The following is a 24,874-nucleotide window of genomic DNA, read 5'->3' on the forward strand; positions in this document are numbered from 1 at the left end:
GGTTAACATTTCAATATCGAAACCCTTAACCTTGTTTTTTTTTAAAGGGGGAAGAGATCAACAGGGGAAAAAAAGGGAAAAAAATCCGTTTCCCACGTGGCTAGGTGATTTAGTGCTGTTTTTCTTACTGCTAAGGGAAATGATTGAGCATTAGGTTTCAGTGTTTATTTTCTTACAGAAGTTTTTCTCATTTAAGCTGCAGTTTACTCTCTGTTTAATTCCGGTTTTGATGTGAACTTAAAACGTGAAGCGTACAACTACACTACTAACGTGATCGTTGGAAAAGGAGATTTATGTGTTAGAAAGAATGCTAAGTGAGATGGGGTGAGTGGGGGAAAATCGTAATTTCTTCCGAAACTTCCTTTCGAGTAGCATGGAACCGTGGTCATGCTGGAAGATAGTTTTCAAGCGTGTGCTCCAAGTGCATTGGTGTAATTCCTTCCCAGTTTCCTCAGAACAGGGCGATTTAAATCTGTGTCTTCTGTAGAAGCAAATAATTAGTTGCGCTGGAAAATTTCCTTGATTTTTCAGTCATTGATTTTCTGTTTTGCTTTTTTTTGTTGTGTTTTTTTTTCTTTTTCCTCCTCTCTCTCCAATCTGAGCACAGTTCCATTTTTTTGCATTTCAGAGCGCAATCCCGTTATCCTGCGTGTGCCCAAACGCTGGGATTTCCTTCAATCTCGGTATTATTTCCGCTACCATTTTCTTAATAGGGTTGTTTGTTTAGATTGTTTAGACAACAGGACTTTCCTTCCCTATTGTTATCATTTTTATATAAAGAAAGCGGGATGTTAACTTCTCCCTGCTTCGAATGAACACATGTGATTTACCGAGATAATAAATCTTTACAAAACCTTTCTAATGGCCTCCGCAGGCAGTTGGAAGTAAGCAGCGCTTTTTATTTTTTTTCTTATCTTCCTCTTTTTTTTCCTTTTTCTTAATTTTTTTTTTTAACATAGCTTATTCCATTTAATTTGAACCCTCCGACGGCGACCCACTCTTTCACAGAAGCCTCATTTGGCTGAGATTTGGAGTTATCATTAACCACTGCTTGCTGAATTAACTGAGAAATCAGCCCCGTCGGGCGCTGGGAGATGGCGAAGTGGATCGCTGGCGGTAGGCGATTTAATTACATGGTTAATCGAATCAAGCTAATTCCTCCATACAACATCCAGTTGCCCTTTCGTTTGGCGGTGATCAGGACGTGCAGCTCCTGTCCCTGCGGTTCCGGACCTTCTATTTGTCATTTTTCCCCACGCCCTTAGGACAAACGACCTTCCTGAAGATGGGAACAGAAATGACCCACGTTGAAAACGGAGACCGAGCTGACTCCCTCTTCCCACACAACCCTCCGTGCCCCGCTTCCTCCCGCAGCAGAGAGGGGTATAAGGCAGCAGTAGTGCCAGGAAGGGGCGATGGGGAAGGTGCTGCTCTACCAGCTGCCCGTGGCCCTCCTTAAAGCTTTAAAAGTGGGTTCTCCGAGCAGGTTGAGAAGCTGGGAGGGAAGAGGGGGCCCCAGCCCCTTCTCAGTCTCCCTAGCTCCATGGGGCCCAGTCTGCCTCGGGGCAGGCACGGGAGGGGCGAGCAGCGGGTTCGGAGGCGCCCAGAGGTCCCGCGTCGCTTTGCGGGGGCAGCATCCCGGGCGAGCTGTGCTCTTCCACCTTGAACGGGCGGAGAGCGCCTGTTAAAGGGCAAAACCAAACGCGCTGGAACAAAAGCGAGACGGCCTGGGATCGGGGCGAGCCCAGGAAAGAGTGGGGGACAGGGGACGGGGGCGTTTTAGGAAGCGTCTAGAAGCGGAACGGCGGTGGAACTCCTTGGAGCCGGCTTAGCCAAAGTCTCTGATGCTGCCCCGGCGGCCCCAGGCTAGCCCCCTGCGCCTCTTCTTGCCCTCAGCGACAGACCAAAACTCTGCCAGGGCAGCCCTGTCCTCAAGCACACATCCACCCGGCTCCGCTGTCCCTAGTCCCGCAACCCTCGCCCCTGTGCCTGGCCTGGGCAGTGCGGCCAGGCAGGGCTCAGGGGGATGTCCCTAGGAGGGGGGTGCCCAGGGCCTGGAGGGAGCTGCCCACCCACCCCTGGCCCCTAAAGAAATCTTGAGCTCGGGCTGGGCTCAGCACTAAGTGATTTTTTTAAAAGGAGTGGCGGGGGGCTTCAAATCGCCCTCGTCACGGTTGTTTTCTCCCCCCCGCCCCTGAATGCGGGTTCCGCGGAGGTTCCAGGAGGGGTTGTCCGCTGGGAAAGCGCAGTGGACGCTTTGAAAAGCCAGCAAATCAACACAGAGTAGATAAGGGTTTGTATCTTTTGGCCATCCCACCACCCACCACCCCCCCCCTCCCCTTTGCCAGACAAAGGAGGGGGGTCGTGGTGAGTTCTGCGCTGCAGTTTCTCGGAGAGAAACAAATAACCCAGAGAGCTGCCAGGGCCAAGGAGCTACCCGGGCCTCCTGAAATCTCATTTCCTTGCTCCTGCCTCTTCCCCGCTTCCTTCGTCTTCCCTAGATCAAATTAGGAATGATTGGGGAACCTCTTCCCCTCCTTCCGTGGGACAGAGGAGCTTCTTGCGACACTATCGACACTGGGTAGGGACGATGCCCACTCGACCCCTCCAATGGCTGCCTCGAGGCTCGCACCAATCAAGGGATGAGAGGAAGGACAGGGCCAGCGCAGCCTCGAGCCGTTCCGGGGGACAGGCTGGCGGTGGGGACCGGTGTGCAGGGCGCCAGGGGCGGACACGACAGGGGGAAGGCATCTCTCACGGACCCGCTGGTGAGGCGGACCCGTGAAGCTGATGGAGATGCTTTGGTGTGGAAAGGGAAGTGGTTTTCCACTGGGAAGTGCTGGGAGAAACGATGAGTCAGCACGCTGGCTCCGCGCAGGCTCTGCGCACCCTGTTAGGTAACGAGGGTGTTTGCCAATCAAGCAACAGCTAAAATTATTTTTTCTTTTTACTTTTTTTGTTTCCTTTTTACCTTTTTCTTTCTTTGTGTTGTTTTTTCTTTTCTATATCTTCTTCTCTTTTTTCTTTCATTTTTTCTTCTTATTTTTCTTCTTTTTTCCTCTTTTTAAAATTATTTTTTTTATCTTTTAATTTTTTTCTTTTTTCCCCATTCTCTTGTCTCTCTCTCTTTCCCTTCCCCCCCCTTCCCCCCCCTCTGACAGCAGACACTTTCTTGCGGCCCAAATTGTTTAATTTCTTAAGAAAAAAAAATTCCTAGAGTGGAGGAGATTGTTAGGAAGGAGCCTATAATCTACATTTTGTCAAGAGTATCAAACTCATTCCGAAAGAAAAGCTCGATCCGTTTATTCTTGCTGCTTGAATAACACAGCTGGATGATGCCTCCAGTTTATGCTAGACGGTTGCTCATCATTCATTCGCCAAGAACTGGCCTAAATGGTGCCTGTGGGATTAGGTCAATTTTAGTGGATCTACTTCGCCTCATTTGGTTACTAATTGGTTTCTTGTTTTATAAATCGAAATCTCATTTTCAGGAAATTACAAAACCCATGCAGCCAGTCCATGGAGGTAATCCGTGGGTCGGGGGTATTTAAATGGAAATGGTTCTACAATGCAGAGAGTTATTAAGCAACAGTAAAACTTCGCCTCTATTTCCGAATGAAATGTGAGCTCGCTAGCTCCTTAGATCCCTAATAGATACATCCCTTCTAAGACTACTTATGTAAATATGGTAAACCAGACCTTGGGAGGGGGAGGGGGCGCAGGGAAGAAAGCAAATTTTTATCTACTAAAGGTTAATGTGGCATATCTTGGAAATCTTCCAAAATAGATTATGTTTTCCTTTGTCTTCGGCCACTTTAGCTGGGAAAATCCTTTGCCTAAAACCCGATTTAGTTATCCTTCCCTTCACAAAGCTGCTTGTTTCTATTCCAAACCTATTATGCTCTTGGCTCTCCAAATTACAAGAAAATCTTTAGATCTTGTTTCCGACCGTAATCCTGAAGCGAAAGGGAGAGCTGATTTCCTTGTTTTGTTTTAAATAGACAATCAAAGAATTTGCAGAATTTTCTGCGGTGGGTCAAGTGCAAGAAATCACAGTTTGCCCCCCTCGATAAAAGGAAATTGGATGTTAAAGCGAATAGGCGGCAGTGGTGGGGTGGGTGGTAAAAAAGAATATTAATGGAGAGGGGGTTTTTCGCCTAATCTTTAAAAATAGTATTTAAGGGGCATCAGGAGAACCCGTCGATTTGGGATAGGCTGAGTTTGGCAGTGAACAGGAATAGTCTTCGACGTGAAAGTGCCTGAATCATCTGGAAGGACAAATACTGGTCTGGTGAGAGCAATTCAAAAAAAAAAAAAAAAAAAAAAAAAAAAAAAAAAAAAAGCCTGTTCAGGTAGAGAAGTGAAAACGTTTAATTTTCAAGCACTAACAGCCAGAGCCCAGCAGCGCAGGGCTGGCACCGGAGCTCAGCGCCCCGTGAAGAACCGCCCTCCTCGGGAGCTGGGGGGGGGTTCACCTGCTATGCCCAGAGGCTGTTCATTAACGCGCCGGCGTCGGGTTGTTTTCCCTTTTAGAAGGAGAATAATTAGAGTCGTAAACTTCGATTAATAAGCAACTTAAATCATAGGTGGGGAGTCGCAGGTTTAGTCCTGAATACAGAAATCTGTCACTCAAATTTCCTTTTTTTCTTTTTTTTTTTTTTTTTTTTTGGGGGGGGGGTGGGGGTGGGGGGCGTCGGTGCAGAGGCGAGGCACGTCGCAAAGAGCTGCCTTGGGCCCCGCGCTGCTCTAACTGGCTGTGCTGATTCTCCAGCAGGGAAACCTCTGAGGAATTGCGAAAAAACAAATATACAGCCGAATTCTTTTCTCACTTTCCCTGGAAGCTGCTCAGGCTTTGCCAGCTCTTTGCTGATTTCGGGGGAGGCGGGGTAAGGTGACCCTCTGTCCTGGTAGCTGGTTCTTGGCTACAGGGTAAAGGTACCTGTGAAGCCCCCTGGTACATCCCTCACAGGTCCACCCAGTTTGGAAGAGGGAAGTGCAGGGAATTAGCAAAAGTCCCCGTTAATTGGGGAGGAGAAATTAATGGGAAGGAGCCTGCTTCTGGTTGAAGCTGCGGGGTAGAGGCTAGGCCAGAGAGGTGCCCCTGCCTTTGTAGGGCTGGGAAGTTAAAGAGAAAGGAGAGAGAAGCGTGAAAGGGAAAGGCGGGGACGAGAGGGACACACGGCTGCGGCCCTGCGGCGGTGGGGGAGGCGGCAGGGCGGGCACCGTGGGATGCCCCGTTCGAAGCGGGCGGAGGAAATCGTTGGTGTTGTTGAGACCGGCAAACACCTGGGTGAAACCGGTCAATAGCAGGGGATGCCGGCGGTTGCCTGCTGTCGCCACCTCGCTTGTTTGTCTCGAAATAGCTGGGAAACGGGGTCTTGTCTTCTCCGAGCCCCGCCACTGCGGGAAGGAGACCTCGCCGGCTCAGCTCTCGCCTCCCCCGTGCCATCAGCACCGCAGCCAGACATCAGGAATTGGATCTTTTTTTTTCTTTTTCACTCTGTTTTAGTGTCTGTGCGTGTCAGGCTGAGCCTTAGTTCATGCCATAAGCGTGAAAGGTTTTAACTTCCCTGTTTGAATTATTTCAGCAACAACGAGGCTGTGAAAAGGCATCGCCAGTAAAGAAATAGTTTTACGCCGGTGAAGTAATTTCCATCTGGCTTTTATTCCCCCTCACTTTGCATAGGAGGAAAACAGGCGGCGTCCGAAACATTAGAGAGGACTGGAAAGATTCATTTTTGAAGGGGGCTATTTGGAGGCAGATGATTCCTCTTTGGGGACAGATGATTCTTCTTGGGGGGATAGATCGTCCCTCTTTGGAGGTAAAACATCCCTCTTTGCGGGTAGATCATCCCTCCCTGCAGGCAGAAGCAGGTCCCTCTCTCTTGAGCAGGCGGTGGGGTGGGAGGTGAGTCCCTCAGACTCGGCTCCGTGGGGCATGAGGGAGGTCCAAGCCATCAGACAGTGACTTTGCTGGGCTGTCCCAAAGTCACTTCTGGAAGCCGTCAAACCGTCGGCAGGTTTTGATGAGGATCACTAAAAGGGAAAAGAAAGTTTTTAAACACGGGTCTCGGGAAGAGCTGCATGCATCACATCTGGTCTCTTCTCTCTCCCTCCCGAAATAGGTGTTTACAAACCTTCCGGATGAGAGGATTTCCACCATACAGGTTGGATTGGGCTTTGAGCAGCTTGATGTAGCAGAAGATAACCCTGCCTATGGAAGGAGGGTTGGAACTAGATGGTCTTTAATCCCGTCCAACCCAACCCATTCTGTGAGCGAAAATGTCACAGATCAGAATGGAAAGGGATCTCTGGCGAGCAGAGGGTCTAACCCATCCTTGTCCCTCTCCATTCAAAGCCTGCTGGCTAATGTCCTGACAGATGGTGACCAAGCTCTGCCTTCTGCAGGGACAGGAACCACCGGTGTGCTGCCATGACCGATTCCGCACCTCTGCCCGGCCACCGCCGAGAGCTTCCCCTTCCCAGACACCATCCTGCCAGGCTAACCGCATCCTTCTCTCCACATCAAAGTCTTCCCCAGCACACCTCTTTCTTTCATTTTAAACAGCTCTGGTGGTTGTCCAGGGTCCCTTCGGTGACGAGAGGAGAAAAGTGCTTTCACCCAAGTTGAAGCAGCCGAGGAGAGCACTAAAAAGCCCTTTTTTAAATCTGTCAGGATGGTTCCCTAATTAGCTCTTAGAAATAAACTTCACTGTTAACTCAAAATAGGTATTTTGGTGTTTTTCTCTCACGGGGGTTAGGAGTTTTTTTCCTTAAAAAAAAAATCCACAAAAGAAACTTCTCTGTGCAACGAAACCCTGCCTAGTCCTACAAAGATTTTTCTGTGTACAAGTTGTAGAACGAACACAAGCAAAACATTGACAAAAAGTTTGTCTCAAACAGAAGCCAATTTTTCGTTTCCTCACTTTTTTTTTTTTTTTTTTTTTCCTTCGGTCTTAAATAAACAGGACTCGGAGAAGCCTGGGGCCACTCCAGCCGAACCAGCCCTCTGGATAATGTTGGAAGGGAACTAGGATCCCATCTTTTGCAGGTATTGGTCTGGAAACGACAACCATATAGTATTAATGATTAAAGAAATCATTCCCTCTTCTTAGCTTTTAATTGCCACCTTGACTAATTTTTAACTGTTCACGTGTGTAGTAAAAAGGTGTGTGGGGGGAAATAAATTCAGAAAGGAATTGTCTCGGTTGAGTGTGTGCTGTGGTTTGGTACTCCTTGGCCCCAGCATCGTCCACAGCAGGGTCCGCACTGAGGAATTCACAATAAACGCCGCTGTGCCAGGATACAGGAGCACGATGACTTTGTCCCCAATTATTAATTAACAAGGTGACAAGTCCCGCCGATTAGCTGAAGCTCAGGATGGTGCAGAGCCAGGGAGAGACTCTAGGAACGTATTGGGGGCGGGACAGGCGGGCTCAGCAGGCACAGAAATTAGCGCGGACGCAACTCAGGTAGAGCACATTCGAAAAGCCACTCAGGTTTGAGACATTAAGGAGTATGGGCGGTTACCACCAATACACATTTTTTGGGATGTTAGGTGATTCTGCCCGCGGCGCATCCAGGAGTCCCATCTCTGTCTGCTGAAACATGCCTGACAAGTTGTCTGGTCCCTTATTTATTTAGTGTCGAAAGTTTTAGATCCTTCTCGCCCACTTCAGGTCTCCTTAGCAAACATGCCCGCGCTAAACTCCCCAGTGACATCTGGAATGGGATAGAAGTATTCGGGATTTCTGGGACACTTCTCAAGCACTTTGCATTGCTTTTGAGCTCGGCTCCTCTGAGAAGTGGGTTGTATTGGAATACAGTATTAGGGTCCAGGAGCTTTACAGGGATTCCTCCCCAGGACTTGCTCATTTCCTTCCAGCGTTCTGAATAATGACAGCCGGGACAGGAACGTCTGTCTGCTAAGTAACTCAGAGGGACAAGAGCTTACTTGATGGATCTCTCAGCTTTCAGGGGTGGTTCTATCTGCCTGTCTATTGATATATTTACACTTCCCACTCCTCGATCACTTTCTGCAGACCTTGGACGGTTTCATATTTGTCGTGGCTCCGGATGGCAAGATCATGTACATCTCGGAGACCGCCTCGGTGCACTTGGGCTTGTCGCAGGTACGCTGGAGGTCCAGCTACCCCCATGCCTGCCTGCACCCCACCCCGGCTGGCAAGGGAAGGGCGTGCAGGGAGCGATGTTGGCGATGAAGCCCTTCCTCCCCCGCTTCCTCCTCTCTCACAGGTAGAGCTGACCGGCAACAGCATTTACGAGTACATCCACCCCGCCGACCACGACGAGATGACCGCAGTGCTCACAGCCCACCAGCCCTACCACTCACATTTCGTACAGGGTAAAATCCCCAGCCCTCCGCCCTCGCCTGGCCTGCGCAGCCGCGGAGGGCACCGTGCAGGGCAACACGCAGGGGCAGCGGAGCCCGCGGCTCACCCCTGTGCCTCTCCCCCCTTCCCAGAGTACGAGATCGAGAGATCTTTTTTCCTGAGGATGAAGTGTGTCCTGGCCAAGAGGAACGCGGGGCTGACCTGCGGGGGCTACAAGGTGCGTGCCAACGGCCGGGGCAACCTCCGCGCCCCTAACCCCGTTCCCATCCCTCCCGCAGCATGCTCCAGCAGCGCGGTGACAACGCAGACAGGGCTGGGGATGATCGAACCCTCTGCCCCAGCCTGGCGCCCTTTCATGTGGTTCAGAGACAGAAATTCTCTCGGAATTTCAGGTTAAAGAGATCAAACCACAAAACCAAGCCATCGAGCTCCCGCGGTTTGGTTGGATATTTTTATTTATTTAAATTTTGACTTTTAAACTGACCGCTGACGGTCCCGTGGTGTTTGTGGAAGCTGTCAAGGTGACACAATTGCAGCCTTCGGTTAATTTGTTTCTTTATTGGGTACCTCAGCTTCAGAGGCAGCTCTCCAAGCCAAGGGTGTTTTGCTCTGGGGCTTCCCATACTTCATCTCAGAGATTCTCCATGGGGACACCTCCTGCTCTCCTATCTGCTCCCCGCTTTTGTGCCATCTGCACAAAGCTAGAGAGCGGTGGGAATTTGTGGCATCTTCTCAGGTGTTGTACCTGAACGTGCTGTAGAACAAGGAAGAAACACCCTAATAATAGAGAAGTGAGGGTGGAAGCACAAAGCAGTCATCTGCAAGGACACGTTTAGGAGACGTACCTAAAACTACGTCCAAAAAGATAGGTTCTGGCTATGGATCTCGTCGCTCCGTCTGTACAATAGACATAGCTCACTCATGCGACGTATGCACACATGTAAACTCTTTCACACTCATTCACCCCTCATTACAAAGCTGGAACTGGCTTGGCACTGCCGCGTCCTGCCTTTTAGAGGAATAATAAAAGCGTCGTTAGTAGGAGGTGGTCCAAAAAACACTTAAGTCAGTGGAAAAAATCCCCCAAAACTCGCTGACTTTAATGGGGCTTAGATCAGTGCTGAGCTCTCATATGGGAAAAAAAATCAACCCCAAAGAGAGGAGCTTGAGCCCGGCACTGCCGCTTTGCCAGAGGGGGTGGTGAGACACAGCGGCTCCGGGGCACCCGACGGGGCCACATCGGCGTCGATGGGGAGGGCATAAGGGTCTGCCCGGGTCCCCTCACCTCTCACAGCCCACTCCGCCCACCCGCTAGGCAGCCCCCATGAGCTTTCCTGTCTCCGGCAGGTCATTCACTGCAGCGGGTACCTGAAGATCCGCCAGTACAGCCTGGACATGTCCCCCTTTGATGGCTGCTACCAAAACGTTGGCTTGGTCGCCGTGGGCCACTCGCTGCCACCCAGCGCCGTGACGGAGATCAAGCTCCACAGCAATATGTTCATGTTTCGGGCCAGCCTAGACATGAAGCTCATATTCTTAGATTCCAGGTAGAGCTGGGGTTATTTCCAAAGCTGCTCCCTAGCCTCTCCCATCTTCTTCCTCAGGCTTCCACTGGTGTCTTCTCACTCACTGATATCTGCTGCTTGTGTCTCTTGCAGGGTAGCTGAGTTAACAGGTTACGAGCCCCAGGACTTGATAGAGAAGACCCTTTACCACCATGTCCATGGCTGTGACACCTTCCACCTGCGATGTGCACATCACTTGTGTAAGGAGATGCTGTTGTTTTTCTCTCCTCAGCCCTCACCTTCTCCCTCTGCAGATGGACTTTGGGTTTCTCAGTATTGACCTTTAGGTCGGAAGGGGAGAAGTCAGCTCACAGGAGAGGAGAGAAAAGCAAAATCTGTAGCAAATTTTAGTGAAACATGCCGTTAGAGACCCAGCTTCGAGCTGGGGGCAGGAGAGAGATGGGGAGGCAGTGGAAAGCTTTTTTTTCCCCCTCCTCAGATCCCGGTTGTAGGACAAGAATTCCCCTGCACAAATCTCAGGCTCTCAGTTCACTTCCAGCTCCGGTTAAGGAAACCCCTATTTTCTTGCTCCAAAGAAAAGAGAAGAGAAAAAAAAAAAAATAAGCCATGCCAGTGAAATTCAAATACTTTTATTCCACTTGCACCAAGTCTCACAAAGTCTTATATGTGTATCTAATTTTGACTGCAGTAGTGAGCCCGATTCGGAGAGCTGTTCTTTATTCTATTTTGATGTCATGATGACATTAATACATGGATAGATGAATAAAAAGGATATTAATTTCCGGTAAGTTTCCTTAACAGAGATAAAACCCGAAGCCAGATTTATAGAATTAAATCTTGACGAGGATGTGTGGGGATAGGGGTGGTGGTGGGGACTCGACTCCCCCATAGTGTACTAATCAATCTCCCCGAACAGCTTTTGCTAACGAGCAGTGGAGATCAGCTCTGGGTTGGGGATGCCCCTGGAGGGGGAGTCCACGCCGCTTCCCCGTGTGATGCTGAGGGGGTTCCCAGCCACGGGGCTGGGGGATCAAGTCGGGTGGTAGTGGTGCATCCTGCCCTTTCCATGGCCGATCAAAAGGTTGGTGGGAGCGACGCTGAGGTTGTCCCTGCTTTGTTCCCGCAGTGCTGGTGAAAGGGCAAGTGACCACCAAGTACTATCGCTTCCTGGCCAAGCACGGCGGCTGGGTCTGGGTGCAGAGCTACGCCACCATCGTGCACAACAGCCGCTCCTCCCGCCCGCACTGCATCGTCAGCGTCAACTACGTCCTCACGTAAGTCAGACCAGGTTGCACGGAGCCGTTCCGAGCCGTGCCAAGCCAAGCCCGACGAGCTCCTTCCCCCATAAGAGATGCTGAGCTCCCTCGGTGCCACAGTGCCCAGCCAGGACTGCCAGGAAACACACTTTCATCTAGATGAAGGGTTTCTCGTCTGCCTGCTTCTTCTTTCTTTTTGGAGAGGGGAAAAGATTTAGGGGGTTGTCACCCACATATTTTGCTGCTTCTCTTGCCCCCACTTTTTTTTTTTTTTAATTATTATGAAATGAAACTAAAATAAATAAATAAAAAGCTAATGCAGCGTAAAAAAAAAAAAAAAAAAGGAAAAAAGTCTCCACGTACGGAGTTATTTATATTCAACAAACAGGACATCTGTTTTTCTTTTCAAAAATCTGGGGTTTGAAGTTCTTAATTTCATCCAGAGTCTCTATCAAAGCTCCGAGATTTCTTTTTTGTTCTTGGAGAGAGAGAGATCCTTACAGTGAACCACAAAAGAATGTTGGTGACCAGAAGGGTCAGTGAAACTTAAAAAAAAAAATTAAAATAAAATAAAAATTAATATATTTTTAAAAATAAATCAGAGTGACAGCGGAGATACGTCGGGTATCTCCTGTACATGGGGATTGCCAGGCTGTGCTCTACCTGTGCTGCTTAAACGGAAGCACAGAGACCCAGTGAGGGTGGGGAAGCTCGCTCGGACTGTTTTGAGGTGTTTACCACTGGTTTTGTCCTGTTTGTCACTGCTTTTGTCAGCATTTTCTCCTGGACACGGCAGGCGCCGCTGGCTGAAACACTGATGCTTCATTATGATCAGTGTACCAGTCAGGTCGGCGGCACCTTCTTCATCTTAGGACTGAATATCCTTGGTGCTGGGACTGAATATTTCTCTGTTCCGCTGCTTATGTTTTATCCTGGAGGAAAATGTAGGTGTTGGAGATGTCGGAGAGGCACAACCCTCCCCGTTCCTAAAGCCGCGGCGATGGCAGCGTCGCGACCTCGCCGCTGCGGGTTTGGTGCACTCGCATGCGACAAGTGACTTGGTGGCCAAGTTTAGGAGGTGTTCCTCAGAACGAAGCGGCTGGGGTCGGAGCCAAGGGCTCTGCTGGTGTGTGCAGGAGCGGCTGGTGGCGTGGGGAAGGGGCTGCGGGGGCTCGGCGCCGGTGTTGCCAGGGCGTAATCACTTAGGTACGCAGGGTGATAACGCGGGGGCCTATCGCGCCTGCGGGGCAAGGCACATACTTGGGAGAGCGTAGGGAGCAAAGGGATGAAAATCCCTTTTATTTGCTTTAAAAGAGGATGCGGAGCGCGGCGGCGTCAGCTTCTGGCGGTCACCCAGCAAGGGCACGGACCCGCAGAGGCATCAGCAGCGCTGCCGCAGCTGCTCCGTGCAGCCCTGTGGCCGCTTCCCCTGCCCCAGCCCCTCTCGGTATGTTTCACGGTTTACACTTCTCGGTCAAGGCCAAGCACTTGCTTTAGGTGAACTGCAAAGGCAGAAGTCCCTTTGTAAATGCCCCCACTTCGTGCCCCGCGAGGCCCCATGTTCCCCCTGGGCCTCCTATGTCCTCTGTGTTCTCTTGTTCTCCTATGCCCATGTGTCCCTTTGGCTCCATGAAATCCCTGTTCCCATGTCCCCTTGACCCCTGCATGCCCTATCCTCTCTGTTTTTGTGTCTCACTGTGCATCCCCAAACTGGCATTGCAGGGCAGATAGCTCCCCCTCCACGAGCAGTACCAAACCAGTGTGATTCTTCCTTCTTGGCTGGTTTGCTGCTGGGAGCAACCTCTTTGTGGCTTTGTGTCCATGGATTTTAGGGACAAGGTTGTGTTTCAACCTGTTTTGAACCAGGCTGATGTGTAGGAGGACTGGAACTACTCTTCAGCATTTCTCTTGGAGAATGGTGTTACACCACAGCATGACTTTTTTTACACCTTGGTGTAAAGCAAACTTGTGCTCTTTGTGTAATTACCTTAAGTGCAGAGGAGGACAAGAGGGCAGGGAAGGAGCCAGAGTAGGATCATAGAATGGTTTTGTTTGGAAAAGACCTTTAAGACTATCAAGTTTAACCACTACCTAACTCTACCAAGGTTGGGGCTAAACCATGTCCTTCAGTACCACATCTCTGCCTCCCTGAAACACCTCTAGGGATGGAGATTCAACCACCTCCCTGGGGAGCCTGTTCCAAGCTTTGAAAACTCTTTCAGGGAAGAGGTATCTTCTAATATTCAAACTAACTCCCCACCTGATACAACTTGAGGCCACTCTCTCTTATGTTATTGCTTGTTACTTAGGAGAAGAGACCAACACCCACCTGGCTACAGCTTCCTTTGAGGGAGATGTAGAGAGCCAGGTGGTTTCCTCTCAGCCTCTGCTTCTGCAGACTAAATTACCCCAGTTTCCTCAGCTGCTACTCACCAGCCCTGTTCTCCAGACCCTTCACCAGTTTGTTGCCCTTTTCTTGACCTGCTCCAGTGCCTCAATGTCTTTCTCAGAGTGGGGTGCCCCAAAACTGAACCCAGCACTCAAGGTTTCCTCTGATATGAGGTAAGCTCCACTCCAGGAGGGCCAAGTAAGTGTCCTGTAGCGCTCAAAATTTGCAAGTGTTTAATATATTTCATTCCAATATAAATCTATTGCTGGGTTATTCCAGGAAGCCAGGAGCAGCCAAGATATGTGTGAGTGAGTGTGTGTGTGTGTGTGCATGGAGGGTTCCTCCCACACTTCACCCACCCAGCAGCGGGTGCATGGCAGAGCCGCCTGTGCAGATGTGGTTCCTGGCAGAGCTGCAGGCTTCCTTACTGCAGCCTCCTCGTATTGTAAACCCAGCAAGGAGAAAAAGTGCTTCTGAAAGAGAAACTCAAACATTTGCTACTGCCTCTTGGGTATGGAAGCTGAGGAGAAAGCAAAAGAGGTGCAAGCTAGGGGATTTGTGTTCCGAAACAACAGGGTTGTGTTTGGGATTGCAGGGTGGAGCTTGAAAGGTGGGATGCCTCTTGCCAAAGATTCCTTTGGAAGCAGGAAACGTTGAGGGTTTTCCACTGAAGTGGGGTGGCAATAACAAAAGGGATCAAAAGCTTGGGAAGATATGGTGCAGTTTTTTGACCTTCTGGATCTCTGGTCCTCTCACACAGGACTTCTTCACTCAGGGAAAGCCTCAGGAGTTTTTTTCGGTTTGTTTGTGGGATAGGAAGCTTCTTGTTGCTGTTGAGAAGAACCTGAGTGCTCTGATGTTTTGTGAAGGAGCAGGTACTGAGTGGCATAAATGCCAAAATGGTCTGGAGCCTCAGTTTCACTGCAGGCTGGGCAACAAGAGCAAGAGGATATTGTAGCTTAACAACTCCCCTTGGTGATACAGATAATGAAAACAGAAAAAATGAGAAAGGGTTATGCAGAAGGAACCCCTGCCCCAGCTAAGGAAATCAAAAAGGTGTCCTTTCCATCTTCCATAAATCCCAGCCTTGGAGAAAGTGAATTTTAGGCTTGAGAACAAATGTTTGTCATAAGCACATCTGCTGAACTAAACAGGTAGGCTGGCAATGGCATTTTGGCAACAGGAGGAAAGGTTATTTTTTGTGTGTAAGAGCAGCATGTCAAAAATTAATATAAATGACCTTTAAGGACTCCAGCTTTCAAGCAGACATATTTGCTCTCCTTTGTATTCTGCTTGGCATATGTGAGTACAGACACAGAATATTTGTTTCTGTCTTTATTTGTTCTGTACACACAGTTGCCATACCATTGATTGTTAGCTGTGCATGTTTATCACACAGAGGAACTCAAGGATGAGTCAATTAATACAGGGGCAGCCACTGCAGTGAAGTTTATATTTAGATCACAAACAGCAACCTGCCTTTAAACGAGTGGGTAACATGAAGTGCAAATCCTTTGACTTTTTGAGCACCAGCAAATATTATAATATTTTGCCCCCAGAGAAAGTTGAGGGAGCTTGCCTAGATCCATTTCGTTGTCCTTCAGCATTTAAAAGAATAGCAACAGCGCTGGCAGGTACGGATGAAATGGATTAGGTGCCTAATTGTGGCTAATCTCTGTGCTGGGGATGCAGTACTTATAGGAGGGAGTTGCAGCTGACCCCTTCAGGTTGCAGTGTGTAGCTGGCAGAAAGGGAATGCCAGTTGTTGGAAAGATGATTTTGCAAAGAGCCTTTTCCACCTTCACAAATGTTTTACTTAATGACCTAGTGGTAAATGCAATTTAGAATCAATTAGCCATTAATTGTACCTACACACACTTCATCTTTACGTTATTCTTGCCATGTATAGGTTTGTTTACTACTATTAGGTTTAAAATGATTGTACAAGCAATGTACTATCGCTGCGTGTGATGGCTCAGACTTTGAAACACTCCTTCTTGGCACATTAAGCAGACTTCAGGGAAATTTGTGTTTCAGGTGGGGAGGAAAAAAAAGCTCCCTCCATATTTTTTTGATAATTCCAGTGAAATATTTTCACAGCTTTCTATAGAAATCTTCTTTTTGGCCTGTTCTCTGGGCCATCAACTTGCACTTCCTTCTCTTCCTAGTCAACAGGAAGCTCCACAAACAGTATTTCCACAGCTCCAGGCTTACCTTTCTTGATTGCTTCTCTCAAGCTGGGCTATTTGGAATTGCCACAGAGTTGTCTCCTCAGTCACAGGCAGATATGTGCTCTCTTGTTGCTCAGGTGTGTGTTGGAGTGCGCAAAACAGTGATTGCATTGGGGAGCTACTATTTGCAGAAGGAATCCTGCACACCCTTGCTCATATCATCAGTGCAACTCATTGAGTAAGCTTAGTCTTCCAACTTTGATACTGGAGAGGAGGCTTAGTGACTTTAACAGGATGATGTGTATTTTCTTAAATAGTTGTGAACAGTAGAGACAAATTTCATAAACAGTAGGGAAAAAATATGTCTGTGTATTAATGTGAACTTTGCCATTTGCCTAATTGTGCACAGAACCTGGTCCTGGTTTATCTGTTCAATCTGCACAGTGCTTTTCCCAAGACTGGAAAGCCTCCCATCGTTCACATGATTTGATTAGCAATGTAAATATCTGGAGGAATTGTTTTAATAAATCAAAATGCTTTGGGAAGCACATGTCTCAAAGCAAAAAAGAAAAAAAAAGAAGTATAAAAGGATTCCTCTTGCCCGGCTCCGGGCAGTATTCTGTTTGTTCACCATTAGTTTTTATTACAGACTTGTCTCACTGGAACATTGTTTATATGTTTCCTGCAAATAGGAGACAGGCTTTTCCAGGTGTCCACAATACGTTTCTGCAGTTCTTCTTTGTTCATGTAGGGGCTTTCCCTAGCTACCATTTGTTTAATTCACTCCAAATTTCTATGCTTGTATTTAAACCAGGTGACTGTAATGGCCAAGTCACTAAAACTGTGGGCCAGAGCCTACAGTCACTGCTTGTAGCAAGCAAGTTTTATTTGCCAGGGTAAGGATTAAAGGACTGCAGCTCAGCTCCACAGGGGGAAAAAAAAAAGGCAGTCATTAGTTTAAATGCTTGCATGCTGATAGTCTCATACTGCATGAAATTCAAAATTGCACATAACTGTCTGTATTCCAAGAAAGAAAAGTGGCTTCAAATGCTTTCCACTTCATCCTTCTTCCATTCGGAGTGCTGCCTGTTCCAGGGCTTTGGAAACTCCCTGCTCCCAAACACTGGGTTGTGGATCTTGTAAAATGCTTGTCCTGGATTGAGACACATCCAGCAGAGGCCATGGCTCAAGCAGTTCTTCTCTCCAGATGTCTGCCTTGTTCCACTGAAGAAAGCTGCAGGGCCTGTGCCAGGGACTCTCACCCCTAAAATGTCCCAGTTTATGGTTTCAGGTAAACTGCCCCAGGTCTTACTTTCACAGAATAGTAGGGGTTGGAAGGGACCTCTGAGGATCATTGAGTCCACCCCCCATGCCAAGGCAGGTTCAACATGTAGGAGGAGCACCAGGGCTGGTTCCTGAAGGGACTGAAGCACTCATCTGCTGGAATGGTGTTCACAAGCCTGGTGTTTGCCATTCAGAGTATGGAAGCGCAGGGAGAGGATTAAGCGTGAACAATGTCTCTAGCAGGAACTGCTGGGCTACAGCCTCCAGTCCAGTGCTGCCATGCAAAGGTGGTGGAGTCTCCATCTCTGGAGACTTTCGAGGCCCACCTGGATGTGTATCTCTGTGCTCTGCTTTAGGTGATTCTGCTCTTGCAGAGGGGTTGGGCTGCTACCAGAGGATTCCTTCCACACCATGTCTCTCAGTGCTCTGCGCAAGACTGAATGCAGAGCTGGCTCCTGCTCTTCTGGCAGCAACAGGGTCTTTCTTAAGCAGGTTTACAATTTTACTACCTCTGCTTCCTTCATCTGTTGTATGTTTGCTTTGGGCTGCACCCCAGTGCTGCTGCAGTTCCTGTGTTGTTTGCCTGCAATTATCACGAGATGCAACAAGTGTAACAAGTTACTAAGCAGCTTCTGAGCTGAGCTCTTCCCTGCACACTGTGGTGCTCCTGCTAGTTTTGATTGGTGCACACACAAAGGTGTTGTTCTGACATGGGATAAATTAAGTGTTAATGAATAAATCTCCTTTCTCCATTCAACAGTGGCAGGTATCTGTTTAAAATCTAATTCTCCTTTCCCTCACTTCTCTTTTGTACTTTACAGCATGGGCCAGGCTCCAGCACACATGTTGGTACTCAGTAGGTTACTTCAGAGCAGCCCCTTTCACTTTGATGACACTATTTATGGAGGCAGGCATTGCTCTGTGTGAACAAGGGTACAGCATCTGACCCTTTGGAGGGCTGGGGATGGCTGAAGTCTGGAGTCAATCTGATCTTTAACACAGCCAGACGATTTGTTCCTCTCTTGTTGTCTTTTGTTATCATCCACTTAGTGCAACTAAATCAGAGAAGTCCTGATTTAGTAAAGCACTGGAGTGCATGGCAGGCTCCAGAAGTGCTTAGCCATCACTTTCAGTCCATGATTGGATCCTAGTGAAAATTCAGATCTGAAACAGAAAAAATAAAACAAACCCAAAGCAACCAACAACCAACCCTTAGGCACACACTTAGGAATAAGAATATTCTCTCACTTTGCCAAAGAGAGATGGCTTGAAGGACGCATTTGTTACTGTGTGGAATTGGGACCTAATTAGGACCAGCCGCGGTTGTTCAGCTGCAAACCGCTGGTGTAAATCGCGGGGAGCAGCAACGCTGAAAACAACAGCTATTATCTGCTGGAGTTCCAGGGCAGCCATGGAAACTAATGCCTGCCTGCCTCCAGCTTGGCTGCATCCCTAGCATTGTGTGGCTGTTTTGACATAACCTAGAGTGGAGATCTTTAAACTCATCCAACCTTCAAGGTTCTTACATCTGTGCTGTGGGTTGGGGAGTGAACACGCACGCTCTGCCCTGAGGGCAGCCTGTTCCTAAGTAGCCTGTGGCTTTCCATCATCTCTGTACTGAGTTTGGCAGCTGCTAGCCTGGGCTGTTGCTGTACAAAGCTCTCTCCCTCTGACTTAGGCTCTGGTTAACTGAAATCCACCCAAAGGCATTGCATGCTGTTTTGCTGTTTCCAAAGATTGTTTTGTACACAGAAGAAAATCATAATCTGTATTGATTGTTTCACCAAGCATGTCCCAGTGGAATGTTTGCTGAAATAAAGACTAGATCTGGGGATGAAATAGCCTGGTATCACCATCCCCTCTGCAGCCAAACGGCTCAAAAGAGTCCCCCAGGGTAAGTCTGGTGATCTTAAGCTGTGTGTAGGCAAGTTCACAGAACCCCAGAATGCCAGGCTGGAAGGGACCCCAAGGATCATCTGGTCCAACCTTTCTAGGTGATAGTGGAGATTAAGGGAGATGGCCCAGCAAAGCTGAAGTGTCATCTTCTGGAAGATGATCAGCACTCCTTAGTGCTTTCTAGTCTGTGAAAACCAGCAACAGGGGTGGGAATGTGGTTTTAGTCCAAAGAAAACTGTGTATCTGTGTGACTTAACACGAGAACATGCTTCTGTGATCAAGAAAGCAACAGGAGAGAAGGTACAGAACAGCATTTGCACTGGAGTTGTTTCATATGATGAAGGGTCTGGAGAACTAAGTTGTAAAGACCCTTCTTAAGCTCCACAGAGGAGGGTGTTGTGTATGACCTAAGAACTCAGAGTCCACAGCTACATAATTGTCTTTTATGGCTTCTGAACACCCAGAAACAGGACTTTTATACAATTTTGGGCAGGCTTTTCAGTTACTGTTACTTATAAAATATAGAGGAGTCAAATCTTGAAAGTATCTTGGCTATTTTAGCCCTTTTGCTTGCCATGGGAGGGTAGAACTGATATGAGGCTCCTACCTCTAAAAAGAAAAATAAAGTGCATAGATGCTGAAATGAAAGCCCCCAACATCCTCCCTGAAAACCATGAGGAGCTTTGCTTCTCCTTATTACACACTTTCAAGAGTGTGGGAATCTTTAGCATTTGGAAACTTATGAATTCATCATCTCTGCCAAAAAGTCATCAGCATCCTCTCAAATCCTTTTGTCCAAGCACAGCTATCTGGAGAGCTTATTGCCAATGACTTCTGCTCAGTTAGGTACACAATAACAACGGTATTACATGTATTCAATCAAGTATTTTTATTCATAGAAAACATCTTGGATTTATTTTAGCAGTTCAAATAAGTGAGTTTAATGTATATTTAGTCAAGCATTACAGTAGTGAGGGCTTAAGCAGATTGGAAATAAATGAATCCAATTAAAGGACACGTCTGTGAAATGTGATGTGTCGCAGGCATGAATGGGCTGTTTGCACTGCAACTGTAAAGAAATCATTAATGATTAACTATCCAGAAGAGATTTAATCAAGGATAAATGGCATAGGAAAGGGTTAAAAACATTTGTGTTGAATACATGGAGATTCTGAAAGTATAAAAACATGCTCTGCATCAGCAGTGTCATGGGAACTGGTCTCAGGAAATGTATTTTTTGTGATCTGTGGTAGATGTGCAGCTGAGAGCTACCGTGCACTGAGAGAGGAGATTGCTCTTCCCAACACCCAGCTCAAGTTTAAGAGGTGAGGCAGGCAAATATCTTTCACCAAAGAAGTATCTTCTGCAAGAACATGTCATTATCCTCCCTTTCAGAGCTACTATCCAGCAAGGTTAAGGGAGGGATTCCCAGAAGTGGTGGGTGCTAGGCTAAACGTGACCCTGCGACAGCTAAAAGTCCCACTGACCACCTTGAGGGTAAGCTCAGCCAAGTGCCAAGGGCTTGCTCAAATCCTGTGATAACAATTTGTGGAATGGCACCAGCAGCCTGTGGGAGGGTTGAGAAATCAATCCAGACCACTTGATTACAAGATCATTGTTTAAAGGTGTCAGTGGTATTCAAGGTCTATCTTTTAACACATAAAAATGTTAAGAAGGCTGAGATGGGAAAATCTCCCCCAAATAACAGCTTCTGTTGCACTGTTGTCAGTCTGGCTTCCTGCAAAAAGAAACCATCTTGCAGGGATATGTGAGAACTTAAGCTGATGTGGCATTAGTGCTGCATACATTCAACTCCCATTGCACTGAGGTGATTCTGCTTTTCATGGAGTGCTTGGGAAGGACTAACTGGAAGAGAAAAAAAATAGATTGTTTGAAGTCTCCTTAACAGGTCTTTGGTTTGTTCAGAAATATTATTTTGGAAGTGCAGATGAATTTAAAGCCCTGGGAGACCCCAAATGATTACAGAGAACTCACCACAATCATTTAATAAAGGCTGATGGAGCTGGAGGTTAACCTGTCTCCAGAGGAGGTGTTCTTAACTCTCTGGCCATCAAGCCTACTATTGCTGTGTCCCTCTAATCCAAATTTCTCATTATCAGGCAGATTCTATTATATGCAAACACTTCTGAACTCTAAACATTTAAGTTGGCAAGCACTGAACATACCTTGAACATAACTTGTAGTCAGTTGTGCTGCTAGGTTGCTCTCAAGAACTCCCAGTATAAATAAATAGTAGAGAATTAAACTGAGACTGCAATATTTTATTAGTTGAAAGCATTTTATAGTGCTCTCTGTCATTAAAAATGGTAATTATGTACAGTTAGCCTAGAGTATGCTGGGCATTTTATCCACAAACACAAATCCCTGGTGCATATTTTGATCTGGCAAATAAAGGTAAATATGGTGTAAAAAGGGCTCCTTTTGGAGCCAGAGAAGGCTAATTGTGTGGTTGGGAATGACAAACTCTGCCTCCAGAGTGCTGAGAACTCCACCATACCATGATCATCTAAAGGCCAGGATGTTTTGTTTAGCTCCAATTGACTGTTAAACGACTGCATGCTGAGATGAGAAGCCAGTCAAGGAGCATACATAGTTCCTGACAGTGGTTTTCTAGAGGACATCCTCAGACACTGCTGTTAACTGATCCAGAGAGGAAACTTTGGGCTTCAGTTTTCCTGCATGCCTCAAATTATTTAATTAAACTTCTTGATTTAGGTTGCTCTGCCTTTAAAAGCAAGTACAGAAACATGATCTCATGTGTCTGAGCCTCATGGCTGGAGAAGCTGTAAATGTTGACTCCACAAGATGTAAGCAGCTACCATTGCTCCTGCTATTTATAAAGGGCTGCATGGAAGTTACTGAAAGGATCCAGTATGCAGATCTCACACCTCTCCAAGTAGGTGCTTTGCCTAAGAGTACTAATGGTAAGCAACCACTGGAAAGATTTCTGGAGGGTCTTTCCTGTTTGGTGAGCAGTAGGTCAGGTCTATATGGGACTTGTCCCTTGAGAAGTTTTGGAACTGATCTAGATGATTCATAGCTTCATAGAATGGTTTGGGTTGGAAGGCACCTTAAGGATCATATAGTTCCAATCCCCTGATGTGGGCAGGGACACCTCCCACTAGCCCAGGTTGCTCAAGGTCTCATCCAGCCTGGCCATGAACACCTTCAGGGAGAGGGCAACCTGTTCCAGTGTCTCCCCACCCTCACTGTCAAGAATTTCTTCTTGATCTCCATTCTAAATCTGCCCTCTTCCAGCTTCAATCCATTCTACCTAGTCCTATCACTCCAAGTCCTTGTCAAAAGTCCCTCCCTAGGTCTTCTGTAGCCCCCTTCAGGTACTGGAGGACTGCTCTAAGGTCTCCCTGGAGCCTTCTCTTCTCTAGGCTGAACAGCTTCAACTGCCGTCAGCCTGTTGCTGTATGAGAGGCTCTCCAGCCCTCTGATCATCTTTGTGCCCTCCTCTGGATCTGCTCCAACAGTTCAATGATCTTTATGGTCCTTCCAGTCCAAACCATTCTATGATTCTGTGATTCAGTGGTTGCTAACATTTCGATCACTGTTGGAAAACGTGGGGCAGGGAGTATCTCTGAGGTTGCCCAGCTGAGTGTCAGTGCAGTTTCCTAACAAGCAGTGAGGTTCAGCAGGTTTTTTTGTCCTGAAATTTGGCTTCTTGTGTCAGCTAAACGAAACCTCCTGATTCTGCCTGGTTCTGGAAGATGCTAAAGGGATCACATACACTCCTCCTGACAAGGCTCTGAGCAGGCTGAGGCCTTTGTAAACATTTCTGAGACACATTGTACATAAACAGAAGACACAGCAGATGAGGAAATTGTCTGTTTTGTTGTACCATCTGCTGACTTTGAAAGCCATGGAGATGACAAACAGCCAGAATCTGCTCTCTTTTCACTCATCTGTTGAATGGTGCTCTGTTGGCATTGCACGAGCTGGAGTGTGGAAATGTTAGAAGCAGCAGACTGATACATTGCAGGGCTGTGGCCAGACATGCAGGAGGAAGTGCCAGGCTTTTACCACCTTCATGGCTGATTTTTCACTGAGTTGCAACAACTGAGCAAAACAAACTGAGCACTAATGAATTAGCACCTTCAGGCTGATCTCCCAATTTCTGTTCTGTGTTGTGGTAGACTGGCAGAAAATCTGGCACAGAGAATTTTCCTGATTTTTATTTTTAACCAGAAGAAATACAGAGTGCAGAGAGACTTCAGGTAAAACCAGAGACAATAGATAGTCAAGAGAAATAATGCTGCAGCTCTTTCAAGGAGCACATTGTTTTCTTTGGCACAAACAATGACTTCCACAAGGGCCAGGGGTTTGAAACTAGAGAAGGGTAGGTTCAGACTGGACACTAGGAAGGAGCTCTTTGGAATGAGGGTGGTGGAAAACTGGAACTGGTTGCCCAGGAAAGTGGTGGAGGTCCCACCCCTGGAGATATTCAAGGTCAGGCTTGATAGTGGTCTCAGCAACTTGATCTAGTTGATGTCCCTGCTGACTGCATGCCCTTTCAAGGTCCTTTCCAACCCAGTGTATTCTATGATGCTATGTAGGAACCTGCTGCAGTAAGATCATCTATTGCTTCTAGCATAGAATCAAGAATCATAGAATCATAGTTTTGGTTGGAAAAGACCTTTAAGATCATCCTGTTTCATTAGTATGTGTAAGGGTTGACATGAGGTATGGTGCCCACTGTTGGTCAGGCTGAGGTGGTCATTTTTATTCTCTATTTGCTGTGATTTCCAGTGACATTATGACCATTGCATATTGTTCAGGCTATCAGTTGACAGATCCCTAAAAGCAAGATCTGTTCCCTGTTGTAAATTGATATCTTGATTGCTGCTGGAGAAGATGAGCTAGAATTCATTTTCCATCCAATGCCTTCACTCTGCTTATGAAAACTGTATTTCTGTGAATCTCCTTTAAGACATCTAAATTTAGCATCTTTTGATGGCATTAAAGGCACTGTAAATGTCTGCCTCTTCCTTGGTTATCTGTGTCTTCTCAGCCACTGCATGTACAGCTTCTCCTTCCTTTCTGGCATGTTGTGGCACTGATGTGAAAAGATGTTCTTTCTTATGGCAGAATTTGCCATGAACTGAGCAATTGTTGTACATTTTTGTATATTTAGCATTTTTTGAAGATTTTCTTTTAATTTTGAAGCTTATGCTGCTTGTGACTGCAGATATAAGATACATCAGATCTCTGACCTTAAGTCTGGTTGTGCTTTTGGTGGTATCTGGATATTTATTCTTCATTAATGGATGTCATTATTTTGCTCTTTCCTCTGGATACATCCTGATGAGCTGCTTTTTCTGTTTGAAAGCATTTCTCAGGGTTTAAGCTCTCTTCTGTTCCATAGCCACCATTGTCTTGAAGTAGGGAATCTGAATACCTTTAGAAGTGCCCTTAGCTCTCTAATGGTAACATTTAGTCTTACTTTGGTTTTTAGGTTTTGGTTAAAGTAATCCCAGAGTTCACTGCAAAAGAGCCTGGCTTGCCTGTACATTTTTAGTTTGTCTTGGGCCACACTGTGTCTACTAGACCTCTGTCACTAATTCCAGTCCTCTCAACATTGACTCATCCTTTCCTCATTTTTTCCCTACAAAAAAGCTATATAAAAAGATTATTTTTTTTTCAGTTTCATGGTGAGTTCTCCTCACACCCCCAGCTGCCATATTTGTGTAAGCTGTTTGACAAGAATCTTTTTTTTTTTTTTTTTTTTTTTTTTTTTTTTTTTTTTTGTGATGCTCTGTTACTCCCTCCCTGTCCTTTTTTTGGGTCTGTCTAATTATGAGTCACTGTCTTTTCCTCAAACTTTCCCTAGACAGGCTGATGCCACCATGTCTCACATTGTACATTTTGGCAATGGCAGTAGGCAGAAAGTGTCTTCTGGAGATGAATTGTGAGAACTCTTCATACCAGTGCTGCAGATCCAGCTGCCATCCAAGTCATGTGCAGGCAG

At 47.0% G+C, this 24,874-nt stretch overlaps 1 protein-coding gene across 1 annotated transcript in view; it reads left to right on the top strand.

The window, feature by feature from the left end:
* SIM1 (SIM bHLH transcription factor 1) overlaps nucleotides 1-24,874 on the top strand; it is a 42,878-nt gene that overhangs the window by 4,299 nt on the left and 13,705 nt on the right. The window contains exons 2-8 of the mRNA XM_054393108.1: nucleotides 6,969-7,051; nucleotides 8,043-8,132; nucleotides 8,257-8,365; nucleotides 8,486-8,571; nucleotides 9,702-9,901; nucleotides 10,013-10,119; nucleotides 11,007-11,154. Coding sequence (XP_054249083.1) covers nucleotides 6,969-7,051; nucleotides 8,043-8,132; nucleotides 8,257-8,365; nucleotides 8,486-8,571; nucleotides 9,702-9,901; nucleotides 10,013-10,119; nucleotides 11,007-11,154 — 823 coding nt within the window. The remainder of the gene's footprint in view (nucleotides 1-6,968; nucleotides 7,052-8,042; nucleotides 8,133-8,256; nucleotides 8,366-8,485; nucleotides 8,572-9,701; nucleotides 9,902-10,012; nucleotides 10,120-11,006; nucleotides 11,155-24,874) is intronic.

Source organism: Indicator indicator, chromosome 27 (assembly GCF_027791375.1).
Source record: "Indicator indicator isolate 239-I01 chromosome 27, UM_Iind_1.1, whole genome shotgun sequence".
Lineage (NCBI taxonomy): Eukaryota > Metazoa > Chordata > Aves > Piciformes > Indicatoridae > Indicator > Indicator indicator.